General features: G+C 42.7%; 1 protein-coding gene and 1 pseudogene across 2 annotated transcripts; both read left to right on the top strand.

Moving 5' to 3' along the window:
- Window positions 1–7688: 7688 nt before the first annotated feature.
- On the top strand, window positions 7689–8993 carry LOC133898594 (uncharacterized; annotated as a pseudogene).
- Window positions 8994–10663: 1670 nt separating this feature from the next.
- On the top strand, window positions 10664–12402 carry LOC133898234 (transcription factor MYB20-like). Of its 2 annotated transcripts, XM_062338844.1 has the most exons (3): window positions 10888–11226; window positions 11332–11461; window positions 11667–12402. In XM_062338844.1, the coding sequence occupies exons 1-3, from the start codon at window positions 11094–11096 to the stop codon at window positions 12349–12351; spliced, it is 948 nt and encodes a 315-aa protein (XP_062194828.1). In that variant the 5' UTR covers window positions 10888–11093; the 3' UTR covers window positions 12352–12402. The 2 variants fall into 2 exon arrangements, with proteins under 2 accessions (XP_062194827.1, XP_062194828.1); XM_062338843.1 differs by having other exon boundaries at window positions 10664–11461.
- Window positions 12403–13114: the final 712 nt, after the last annotated feature.

Genomic DNA, 13114 nt, shown 5'->3' with positions numbered 1-13114 from the left:
TTGCTCTCGTCAAACAAAGTGGGTGCAGACTTCGTGGTCTTATGCAACTTGCCTGAATGACAGTAATGCTCTCAACTGCCATAACAATAGACAAAATGTGAATAACATTACAGTTCAAGGACACAGATATTATTTTGGTCCCTTTGTCCAATATTTAAGAGTCATGTGTACTCATTGGGACATGCATCTAGAAATGAACGCGAGCAAGAAATTTTACTGCACCAACAGTTGTCGCTCTAAATGTTTTCAGCGTTCTCTTCTGGTCTTTTGCCCAGTTCGCATTAACTTCCACAAGAACAATGTTGTGTCATAGAACTATTTCGCTAAATCTGTCTAAACACTGGATGGAGAATTGAATATACTATATCAGGTACAGATAGGCACAAAAAAAATCATTTACGTTCTGATTGATTATTTGAGAACTTTTGTAGTTTGTACAAAAGTTGAAGCATTCATATTCTATCTGCTCATACAATAGTCATATAGTTTTCTTTATGCTGATTGATAGCAATATTGTACAGTACAATCAACTTAGACTATTTGGGTTCCAGATGCTTCCTGATCCCACCATATAAGCTACTTTTGTGCAGCTAAGTGCACACCATCTCCCTCCAAGAGAGCAAAAACAACATCTGAAATGCAAAAAGAAAAAAGAGGAAAAGACCAATGCCAAAAATCCTTCTCGAGTCTTCAGAGAATAAATTTTATTGCTCCCTAGACTCTAGCAATCAATTTCACAAAGGGAATCCATTGGTTAACTCGGAGAAAAATGATACCTTAATATTAACTTTACAGCTTAATTGGTTAGGATCTTGTAGTGGAACCTGTCAACCCAGGTATGAGTTGGTTAAAATATTCTGGGAAAAAAAGTTTTATCGCCAATCAAACAGGTGGCAGCACCGGATTTGTTCCCGAAGATTCTGACACATCTTACTAAGGCAAGCCATTAACTGAAGTGAAGGGCACCTATTCTCTCTCTCTCTCACACACAAAAAAAACAGTGTCAGCTTAACATTTTTCATTTCCGTGTCGATGACGGTCGTTGGGTACTGAAGAACTGACCACCAATCCATGACATTTACATGAGCACTAACACCTCCCCGGTCACACGCGTCCGGTGAGACTGGATTTGCAGAGAGCAACGGCAAAAAGAGAGCCTCTGTGATGGTGAGTGCTGCATATGTCATGAACTTGCTAGATGCAATCTTCTTCTTGCATGGGTCAGTGAGGAGGTGTTTTGTTGGTTGGGTGATCACATTCTTTGGGGCACTCCCCAATCTCTCTCTCTCTCTCATCATGTGTGGAAGTGGCTCGAGAAAGGGATAACCTGCATGGCAGGCATTGGCACCTGGCCCCTCGTAATTCAAGGCGCTGATGCTTTCACATCCAATGTCAAAAGCTTAACAACCCCTCTTATTGAGCAATGATGCAGGGCGAATGGATTGTAGGAACAAAAGCGCAACGATTAACTCTGATCCGTGGCGGATTGGGCCTCAAATCGACTCCGAAACGCGGTGCACTGTCGGCACGGATAAAATCAACCCATATGCTTTGATTGTCTAAAGAGTGCTTGAATAGTCTGTAGAAGTCCATCATTCCACACGTTGAATAGTCTTGCGGTGCATATGGTGAAACGCCGAATCAACCGGTGAGTATAAGCATGATTTTTTACAAAGAATTTTGCTCTCTGGAAAAATTTGTTCGCGAAGGTTCCCGTGTAAACGCCAGGTTATCCGGTAAGCGCAAAGGTAAATTTGGCAGAAAGTTTTGCTCCCTGGAAAATTTCGTCCGGTGAGGTGTCTGATGAATGTTGGACAATCTGGTGTGCATAGATACGATTTGTTGCATAGAGTTTAAAGGTTTGAGAATTGGTCCGGCGGAACCCTCCGGCAAGTTCATAGTCTATATCGGATTATCTGGCGTACATTAGGAAATTGTTTAGGGTTCCAGCCAAATTGAACTCACCGGATGGTCCGATGTTCACATTTTTGTTCTTACCAAACCATTCGGTATTCAATCAGAGTTTGAGTTGACTTGAATTTTAGATCTATTCGGGTTCTTTAAGTGTTTTCACCCGAATATGGCACTTGTAGGCTAGGGTTAGAGCTGTATTCCACAAGGGCCAAGTCCAAGCCCTTGACTCGGAAGTCTAGATTTAGCATGCATTATTCCTGATAAATGGAAAAAGTGTGATAAGATATTTGATCTTTTTCTATAGAAAAAACGTATTAGTTTGACTCCTGATCATGTTATTCCACCACTTGAGGAGCTTAAGAAGCGTGCATATTATAAATAACATAATTCTGATTCTTATGCTACTAATGATTGCAATGTCTTCCGTCGAAGGTTCAATTGGCCATTAATGAAGGGCCATTGAAATTTGCTAGATAATGATCTATTCCCTGTCAATATGATCAAATTTGAAGGCAAGAAGGTATTGATTCGGCCATCTCAAGCCGAGTCAACTAAAGGCAAGGATGTGGTTATTCGTGAGGATAATGTGCAACCAAACATGATCAAACCTAGAAGCCCCGAGGTTGATTGTTGGAAAGTGAATGAAAACAAAAACAAAGCCACTAAGAAGCATAGAAAACCAAAACCCACATTCAGTGCACTTTTGGATAAGTATGAGAGTGGCAAGGCAGGCCAAAAGGGAGGCAACCAGCCAAGTACTCTTAAGCGTTTAAGGTCACGTCCGAAGCCCTGTTGACTACTGCGCCCTTGCCCTGCGTGGTTGCATCCAACTAGTCAGAGGTGGAGAAGAAACAAAGTTGCCCTTTCCCACGAGCTCTTCAGCCTCTGTTGACTACTGCTATGTGCCTTTGTTGGTGCCTCCTGGGGAGGAAAGAAACGAAGGGTAGCTTGGTGGGCCGTGGGGCACTAGGCTGTGAATCTGTGGTGCCTACTGGGTAGCTTGGAAGGCATAGCCCAGAGGTGCATCGTCCCAGCTCGGCAGCTCCCAAACCCCATCGATCCCCATCTCAATCCCACCATCTGAATTCGGAGTCCTGATCTTGTGGCGGCGCATCTAGACTTGGGGCAGCGGCATGCCTTGCCTCAACGGCCAGACGACCAATGTGAGGAACGATCCAAATAGTATTCCAATTAATCATCAGGAGGATCATTTGCTTAATTACAACCTCAATGACTAACCGGAATACCATTCCGGTAGTCCCGGCACATGTTTTGTGCCTAAGATCGGAACACATACCTTTCCAACATATAACATCACAACAAAGCTTAAGAAAGAATGACTAATTAACATTAGATTAGAAGTTCTTAGGCATTCAACCATTTACAAAAATTTACATAAAAGATTAGATCAACTACGTAGCAGAAATAAAACTATAGACAATAAAAGAAGAGTGGAGCCACATGCCCTTAAGCTTCACCCCAAAAGCTTCGCCACTCGAGAGTAGTTGCATACTCAGGCCCACCACCAACATCGGTGGGCATGAAGTAGCCAAACACCGCCTCTTCCTCACCAGCAGAACTTGAAAAAGCAACGTGCATATGAAGGTACTCGCAACACTTAATCCATATAGGACACATATAAATAGCCTGACTCCAAGATTTATGCATTAAGCTATTAGCAAGAAAAGGCCACATTGTTAAGTAAATTCATATGCGTAAGCATCCTAAAGACATATGTGTGAGCACCTATACTTCACAAAAAAAAACCTTTCCAAACCTGTAAACAACATGAACGTAAATGTAAATGGAACCATCTCATGTAATCAACAACCATCGACAACCATGCCCAACAAAACCATGCCAATAATCCCAAATTTGTGACTCTACGACCGATGCAAATGGACAGGAGCATGCTCATGACTGAGAGCGCGACAGTTCAAATTGTTTTTACACCTTGTATGGGGGTACAACTTTACTCACACGACACAAGGACTATACGGCTTGAGTGACCACACAGACCCACCCAAGGAGATACCCCTGTCAACCTTTCTCATACCCCAAACAACCCACTTGCATGCTCCCATGGCACCGGGGTTACTACAAGCGTGTCCAGGACACTTCCGGCTCCCCGCCACCTTGCTTATCCTTTTCTTTTTCTCTTACACGTCATAGGGCCGTAAGGCAAGTGTCGGCACGGCGTATGATATTTGGCTTACCTTACCATTAGATCAGCATGTGGTTAGTACGGAAAGTGCTAGAGTCAACTGCATCGACAGACGGTGCTTAAACGATGCAAGTGGTTTATGGAGTTTGGGCTCCTCTCCCGAACTACCCCGATGAACACCTCCAGGGCATAAGACACCCCTAGCACTGCCCACATCTCACTTCAACCTCACCACTCATCCAACCATCAATATCATAATCAATATTTGTGAACAATAATTAAGCCCTAAGCTCACGAACAACCGATGAACCATTGCTCAACTTCTACCGAAGACCTATGCATTGCTAAGCATTTCAAACGACTCTTAAGTTAGACATCAACAATGTTATCAAGGCTACAAGGATATGGATAATCAACAACTCAAGGTAGAGGTAATGCATCAATATAGATTCTACCCATAGATACCCGATATCGACTCACTGTACATGCAAACTTACATAAAGCATAACTTATCATTTTAGACTCCACAATTCAATCAAAGGGTGCAATATGCTTAGATACTTGCCTTGCTACTCTGGGATTTACCTGACACTTCCCGCACAACACTCGCAAAACTCCAGGAGGTTGGCGTCGCCTTCACTCGCTTGGATTATCACCACACCACTCTCTAAACGGAATAAGAATGCATTGCATAAATAATAAATGATGGAAAAATATGCACATGATGCATGCTTGAATAATACTAGAGTGTCATGCTTCGAAAATATTTGCAAAAGATCGCTAAGTGATTAGGATCTCCAATTTTAAAACCCAGGACAAGCTAACCTAAGTCCATCTAGCTTTCAAAGGCTGGCAGTCAAACCAACATTGAACTGGCAGTCAGACCGCCAGTGTGCAGAAGGTTTTGGTCTCTAGTGGCCAGACCGTAGGTATGCTGGTGGTCAAACCGTTGCATGGTGGTTGGACCGGCCCTAGTAGCGGTCAGATCGACCCTAGAGGCGATCTGACCACTGTATAGGGTTTTCAACTCGGATTCTTTGATCCTAACTGGCGATCAGACTAGACCTATCGGCAATCAGACCGTCAAACCTTGCCAACAGCACCTTTGCGGGGCCGCGGGGGAGGACTCCGGTGAAACCTTCGATTATGAAGGGTACCAAAATACTCTATGGGTCTAGTGGAGTGCTTCTAAAGTGATTTAGACAACATTCACCGAGCTAAAATCAAAATACCCCATTGATTGGATCTAAGCTAGGTTGAACTTGGGTCGAAACGACATGAGGGTCGAATCGAGCTCGGAACAATGGGGAAACGGTAGAGGATGCTTCACCTTAGTGTATGACATCTTCCTAGCGGATCAATCCACTCTAGAGACCTTCAGTTTGGAGATCAGGCTCTAGGGTGGCATGCAGGTTGAGGTTGGATGAGTGTACCTCTAGCGAGGGAGAAGAGGGGAGGAGCTTGGGGAAGTCCTCCGGAAGCTTAGGGAGGTTCCCACCATTAATCTCCAGTCATCGTGGACATCGAGGTGGAGCTCTCCTTCTTTCTCATGGAGAAGAGAGTGAGGGAGTGAGTGTGTAAGAGAGAGAGCAAGAGAGAGTGATCGATTCACTTAAGTCGAGCCTCTGCGCTCTGACGGTTAGATTGTAAATGCTCCCGATCAGACTACGGTAAGTCCACGTGGTAAGCCCACATGGCTGCGCACCTGGTGGTCAGACCACGGGTAAGCCCGGTCAGACCGTAAGGGCTATTTTTGCTGAATTTTTCTAAGTGTCCCCTTATCTTCACTCTCCACCTTTTTCTAAGTATTTGGGGCTTCTCTAAAGTGCTCTAAACCATCTCTAAAGTATTTGAAACACATTTTGATTCAACTCGATAAACAAATGTGTATAATTACATGTGATGATAATCATGCATGCTTAATTATGTAATTAGCAATTTAAGATGTGGCAGCCAGTGACCTGAAGCCCCCAAATTGGAGACTCGGAGGAGTGTGGCTTCCCAGGGTCACCAACGCAGCAACGCTTGAGCCTTGATGCCTTGATGGAGGAAGAGGAGGCCAGAGTTGCCTCGCTTGTTGGTGTTGCTGGGCACGGCCATGGACATGGCCTCGCTACTGCTTCAGCTGCAGTAGCAGTTCCGGCGGGAGTTGGCATTGGTCGAGGCCACGGTACCCCCACACGAACCCCACTAGGAATAACTACAAAGGAATTTACAAGAAGACTAAAATAAATGGTAAAATTTGTTATTGTTTGGTTGAAATTTTTAGTGATTTAGCAATTAGCTTAGTGTAACATGTACTTATTGAGTTATTGTCTTATTGTGTAGATTTGAAGAACTATTTTACAAGTTTGAGTGGTGGCTCCTCGAGCTTAAACCACCCAAGCACCCATGAAAGTCGCAATGCTTCCAATTCAACAACTGGAGAAGTTGTTAAAGACCATATTACCATTGAAGTCGTAGTGTCTAATATAGCACAAGTTGAGATTGGCATTGATGATGCACAGCCACAACCACAACAAGAAGAAAATGAACAAGAAAGTATTGACCTTATTGTGGAATTTAACCCACTTGTTCATGTTGTCGTTGATCGAGCTCTTAGAATATCAATTGAGGGATTTCATCCTAACATGAAATTTAAGGTTAGGAGAGCTTATTTATTGCGAGGCCCCACCCAACCTATAGGTCATAATTTTCCTCGCAAGCGCGTTGGAAAAGATTGAAGAGTCTTTCAATCAAAATGGTTTAAGGACTATGATTGTTTCTAGTATAGTGTGTCAAAGGATGTTACATTTTGCTTCTATTGCTTTCTTTTTAGGCAAGAAGACGAGCATGAAAAATTTGGTCATGTGGTTTTCACAAAGGTAGGGTATGATGATTGGTAGCACGTATATAGAGGATTGCCCGGTCATGTTGGGGGAGTTTCAGGTTACCGTAATAAGGCAAGGTTATGTACCTAGGATTTTAAGAATCAAAGGGCAAGTATCTCCCATAAGATCGATTCTAATTCCAAAGATGCAGAAATGCTATATGAAGTTCGTTTGACTGTTGCTTTAGATGTTGCAAGTTATCTCATTTCGCAAGGTCATGCATTCCATGGACATAATGAATCTACCTCTTCCTTAAACAAAGGCAATTTCTTAGAGATGATTGATTGATACAAAATACGCAATGAGGAGATGAGTTGTGTCTAAAAACTGCTTGCATGACTTCTCACAAGATTCAAAAGGATCTTACACAAAGTTGTGCAGAAGAGATCACTGAAGTGATAAAGGAAGAGATTGGGGATAATCTTTTCTCTGTTCTAATTGATGAATCTCGTGATATCTCAATAGGAGAGCAAATGGCTGTACTTGTGAGGTAAGTAGTTATTTTTATGCATTATATAGAAATATTCGTTGATGACTTGATGTGTTAAGCAACTAACTGTGCCATTGTGTCATGTAGGTTTGTGAACAAAAAAGGAATATTTGTGAAAAGGTTTCTGGGTCTTAAACATGTCAAAGATACAACCTTAAATGCATTAAAGAAAGTTTTGATTGAGATTCTTGTTGACCATGGTTTACCTATTTCCAAACTAAGAGGGAAGGGATATGATGGAGCTTCAAATATGAGAGGTGAATTCAATGGTTTGCAAAAGCAGATTCGTGATGAGAACCCTTATGCTTTCTATGTTCATTGCTCACCAATTACAGTTGGTCATTGTTTATGTTGCAACTTGTTGCTCATCTTTTGATGATTTTTTTAACTATGTGAATTTGATTGTGACAAGTACTAGTACATCTTGCAAGAGGAAGGATAAGTTACTTGTAAAGCATCATAAAACCATTTTGGGAAAGTTAGAGAGTGGTGAGATTTTTAAAGGAAGGGGGAAGCACCAAAGCATAAACTTGGCCAGACCTGGAGATACAAGATGGGGTTCTCATTTTACAACATTAGTTCATATTGAGTCAATGTGGGATTCCGTGGTTAGGTGTTGGCCATGATTCATGAGGATGAACATAATCCTAGTCAAGCAAGTGGTTTGGTGCATAAAATGGAGAACTTTTCCTTTGTTTGAAACATGAATTTGATGTTGAAAGTGTTTCGTATTACAAATGATTTATCTCCCCTGATGCAAAGAAAAGATCAAAATATTGTTCAATCCATGTCATTGCTTGTTGATGTGAAAGCACATTTGATCACCTTCAGAAATGAAGGTTTGGAGCCATTATTGGAAGAAGTCAAATCATTTTGTGTTGCAAAACATATTCCAATACCAAGTATGGATGAGGCATACCAAGATGGGGTCGATCAAGGCTTGATGAGAACTTAATCACTCAAGAGCATCATTACCGTGTTGATACATTCTTTACTACACTTGATACTATTATCACAGAGATGGATCATCGCATCAATGAGATATCATCGGAGTTGCTTGTTTGCTTTTCTTGTCTTGATCTAATAAATTCCTTCTCTAAGTTTGATGTTGATAAGATTGCTCGACTAACGGAGATCTATGACAAAGATTTCACAAATTGTTGATTGTTCTGTTATAAAGGATCAACTTGAGACATTCATTATACATGTGAGAATAATTTATGATTTCACTGCTTTTCATGACCTTGGAAGTTTGGTCATGAAGATGGTTGAAACTAAAAAGCATATTCCTTTTCCATTGGTCCTCATTGAGTTAGCATTGATCCTACCAGTGGCAACGACATCAATTGAAACAGCATTCTCAGCTATGCACTTAATCAAGACAGATTTGCGCAATAAGATGCCTGATGATTGGCTCAATTACTTGATGAAGTGTTACATTGAGAAGGAGATTTTTAAAGGACTTGATTGTAATAAAATTAAGAAGAGGTTTCAAGTCATAAAAGACCGAAAAATAGACTTGCCAAGGAAACCTAAAGGATCTAGACGTGCTTAGTGCTTTACTAGTGTTATGTATATTCTTTTAATTTTCACCAATTTTTAAGGCATATAATCACTTCATTATCACTAACTAAATGATCTTTATTAAATTTACAGGTTGATTTGATCCATTCTCTTTTTGTGTATTTTGAACTATATGGTGTTGGTGTAAGAGCTATTATTTATTACTTCATATTAGAGGTATCATCTAAAATCTTCTTTTACGTCGTTCATTTACCGTTTACACGTGTGATTGCAATATGCGAATGTGATGTGTATGTTGTGTATTTTTATTTTTAATTTAGTTTATTGCCCAGCTAAATATTTTAGCTAAGTCTATCACTGATTCCACTAGGGCCAAGTCCAAGCTGCCCCTATAAATAGTTGAGGAGTAGAGGCCGATTGCAACACATAAGTCAGTTGCAAAAAATGCATCTATTTTTGTTTTTTTTGTTCTTTCCTGCATATTAGGATAGTTTAGGGTTAGTTCCTCGCTACTACTTCAAATTTTCATGATTTGGGTGATAGTTCTTTATCAATTTGCTTGTAAATCGTTCAGCGGTGGCTCTCACGATTGCTGGTCAAAATTCTTCGCTTGTTTGCTCATAAACAAGTCGCATGATGCTGCGAAAAGCGATAATTATCCAAGACGAATTTGTGTGTTGCACGGGATTGCCAAATCCGCCCGAACACAAATGTTTATTCTGACCAGATTTAGCTAGGATATTTTCTTCATTCTTGATTACGGTTAAATAAGAAGAAAATGATAAGGTGGACCACTATACACCAATTTGACTCGGAAGTCCAGATTTAGCATGCATTATTCCTGTAATTGGAAAAAGTCAGTCAACAAAATGAAGTGATCGTTCATCTGAACAAATTTAAAAGGGGAGAAAAAAACTAAAGAATGGATCATTCGTTCGACCTGTTCTTGAAGCGAATTCTCGACGATAACTATTGGTTGCTGGGTCAGTTAAATAGATCCAAGGCTAACTAAAACAACAAAATACAGGCTTACTACCTATCTGATCAAACTGTTACTGCCATTGCTGCTACTACTATTCAGAACTTATTTTTACCACTTGATTTTTACGCGCTGGTCATCTCATTTTCCCCTTCGAATTAATTCACCCCAAATCCTGCAGTGTCCTTGCTGCCATTCTCCAGTAGAACGTTTGCAAGAACAAAGAGGTCAAGATCGTCGATCAGGAGCGCAAGCTTGCGAGCATCCCATTCTGTGATGTAATGGAAACTTCATATACTGACAGCACGAGTGGAAATGTCAACCTTCTTTGTCTGTATTTCATGGCGTCGTTAAAAAATCCCTGCCTGCTGGCTGCCAAAATTTTGTCCACCAAGTACAGCAGACTACGGCGGCAAACCTCTGAATCGCTGGTCGATGCTGAATATCCTACACGCGGCTGCACATCCCGTCGACATTGCTTATTTCCCATCTGAAGATCTAGAACAATGACTGAACACTTACTCTGCAGAGGTCAAGTAAACAACAGCCGCGCAAATCGAATCAGACCAACTGGACATGAAAAAAAATCGAGATAAAACTAGAGGCCAAGCGAAACTTCCGGCGTAGAAAAACTCGGTGAAAAATCGATGGATAAATCGGCGATAATTTTTCTTAGGGACAAGAGGGAAAATCAGAAGCTTTGCAGTGCAGCACTTGCAATTGCAGCGCAAGCAAAAGGAACCCATGAGCAGAAGCTCAAGGCCTCAGGGCGGCGCGTAGGCTAACGCTGCCGACGCCTCCCGGGCCCGCCGCTCAGTCTCTCGACCGTGACACGTGTGCATGGAGCTAGGAGAAGGAAGGAGGATGCTTGAACTCGACGTCAGACGCACGTATGCTTGCGACACGATCGACGTCCCTTGGTGATTACCACATGTGGTTAGCTGCTGGCTACTTGTCCTGTACCTTCCTCTCTCTGCCCCCTTATAAAGGCAGGTGAGCACTGCACCTTAATCCTCAGTACTAGCTCCTCCTCTATCCATCTCAACTCGCAGTCAGACAGAGCTTGTGCTGGCCGCCATCGATCAGGTTCTGAGCGAGCTTTCTTGATCACCTGATAATTTAGCTGGGTGCAAGGGCGGTGGGTCAACAGCAATGGGGAGGCAGCCGTGCTGCGACAAGGTGGGGCTAAATAAGGGGCCGTGGACAGCGGAGGAGGACCAGAGGCTCATCAGCTTCATCCTCGGCAACAGCCAGTGCTGCTGGCGCGCCGTGCCCAAGCTCGCCGGTGCGTGCATGCCTGGTCACTCATCCTTACCGGATCCCGCGGATAACCATCTCCGTTTCACGAATTTCTCGATGACAGAATTTTCGTGTCTCGCGCGAAAAACAGGGCTGCTGCGGTGCGGGAAGAGCTGCCGGCTGCGGTGGATGAACTACCTGCGGCCGGACCTCAAGAGGGGCCTGCTCTCCGAGGCCGAGGAGAAGCTCGTCATCGACCTACACGCCCAGCTCGGCAACAGGTGCCATACCGATACATTAAATAATTTTTCAAAAATAAATAAAAACTACCTGAAGTTGCTCGTGCAATTGTGGATCTAGATATAAAAATACATATCCAATTACTATTTGCTACTTCTGTACATGTACATAGATATCTAAGTACAGTGCCTTACTAGTTGGAATTCAATTAAAAAGTCTTTTTTTGAAAAAAAAAATATATGTTAGGTGGTCGAAGATTGCGTCGCACCTGCCAGGCCGGACAGACAACGAGATCAAGAACCACTGGAACACGCGCATCAAAAAGAAGCTCAAGAAGATGGGGATCGACCCCCTCACCCACAAGCCCCTCTCACCCTCTCCGCAGCAGCAACAGCAGCATAGCCAGAGTCCGCTGCCCACCGGCGACTCGCCACAAGCGCGCGAACCACCAGTGGACCAGGAGAAGACGGCCGCTGAGGCGACGACCAGCCAGAACGTCGACGATGAGGATGAGCTGCTCCTCAGGAAGTCGCCTGGTTTCTGCACCAACGAGGTGCCGATGATGCACCCGGACGAGATCGTGGTGCCACTGTGCGACAAGCAGCAGTTGCCGCCGCCGTTACCAAAGTCGACGTGCGCCGCAGCCGCCAACACGGTCGTTTCGGCACCGACCACGTCTTACTCTACGGTCTCTAACTCGGCGTCGAGCGGCGACCAGGAGGCGCTGTTCCAGATCATGGACATGGAATGGCGGCCGGAGGCCATGTTCCTGATGGGGCTGGAGGACATGATGGAGCCGGCGCCGTGGGACGACTGCCTGGGTCAGCCGCCGCCGCCGCCGGTGTACGAGGACCTCTTCGGTGCTTACCAGTACCAGAGGAGTAGCGTTGCGTTTGGGCAGGAGGCATGGAACAAACTTGAGCTCTTCTAATTAGTCAGTTAACCTCTCTAATAAATTAAATTGGCAGTGTTCTTCTGTTAATTGGCACTGCTTCTCTGGTTAATTCTCTGTGTGTTCCATACAACTATTTTTTTAAAAAGATCACGGTAAGCTAGAGCTAGAGCCGAGCATATATTAAAAAGAAGAAGATAATTGATCCAGTTTATAAGAGAAATCAGAACAAAAAGCTTAACAAATGTACGGTTTCAGAGAGAAAAACCGGCATTTTACCCCAAAACGATTATACGATCTTAACTCAACAATTAACACTCACACCAAGAGACACAACCAGACAACAGATAAGACCAACCTAACTCAACTCTTACGCTAACCAACCAAACTCTCCCTCATAACTCAATTCGGCGAAGCTCTACTCCCACGCCGCTTCCATACTTCCATACGACTAATATCCACACAAAAATTACTACTCCTTCCGTTCAAAAATACAAGACGTATTTTAATAAAAAGTTATACTTTATATATTTTGATTAATAATTAGTCAAATTATAAATATCTTTAGTATATAAAAGTTATACAACTAGATTCATATATCAAAACTCTTTCACACTATATTTGTTTTGTATATATAAACTATATATTTTGTGAGAAACAATGATCAAAGTTTAACTTTGAAGACCGAGCTAAAATAAAATATGTCTGATATTATTGAAAGGAGGAAGTAGTAGCTAGAGGTGAAAAGAAGAAAAAGGAGGTGGTTAAGGTCTTAAGGAGCATAGTTATTTGATGTTTTTTC

The sequence above is a fragment of the Phragmites australis genome, chromosome 18 (genome assembly GCF_958298935.1).
Source record: "Phragmites australis chromosome 18, lpPhrAust1.1, whole genome shotgun sequence".
NCBI lineage: Eukaryota > Viridiplantae > Streptophyta > Magnoliopsida > Poales > Poaceae > Phragmites > Phragmites australis.
This window is presented reverse-complemented; position numbering and strand designations above follow the sequence as displayed.

Bases quoted from the DNA above. Each gene is read 5' to 3' on its own strand.
- LOC133898234 (XM_062338843.1), top strand. From the start codon at position 11,094: ATGGGGAGGCAGCCGTGCTGCGACAAGGTGGGGCTAAATAAGGGGCCG. The intron at 11,462-11,666 runs GTGCCATACCGA...AATATATGTTAG, and splicing joins CACGCCCAGCTCGGCAACAG to GTGGTCGAAGATTGCGTCGC.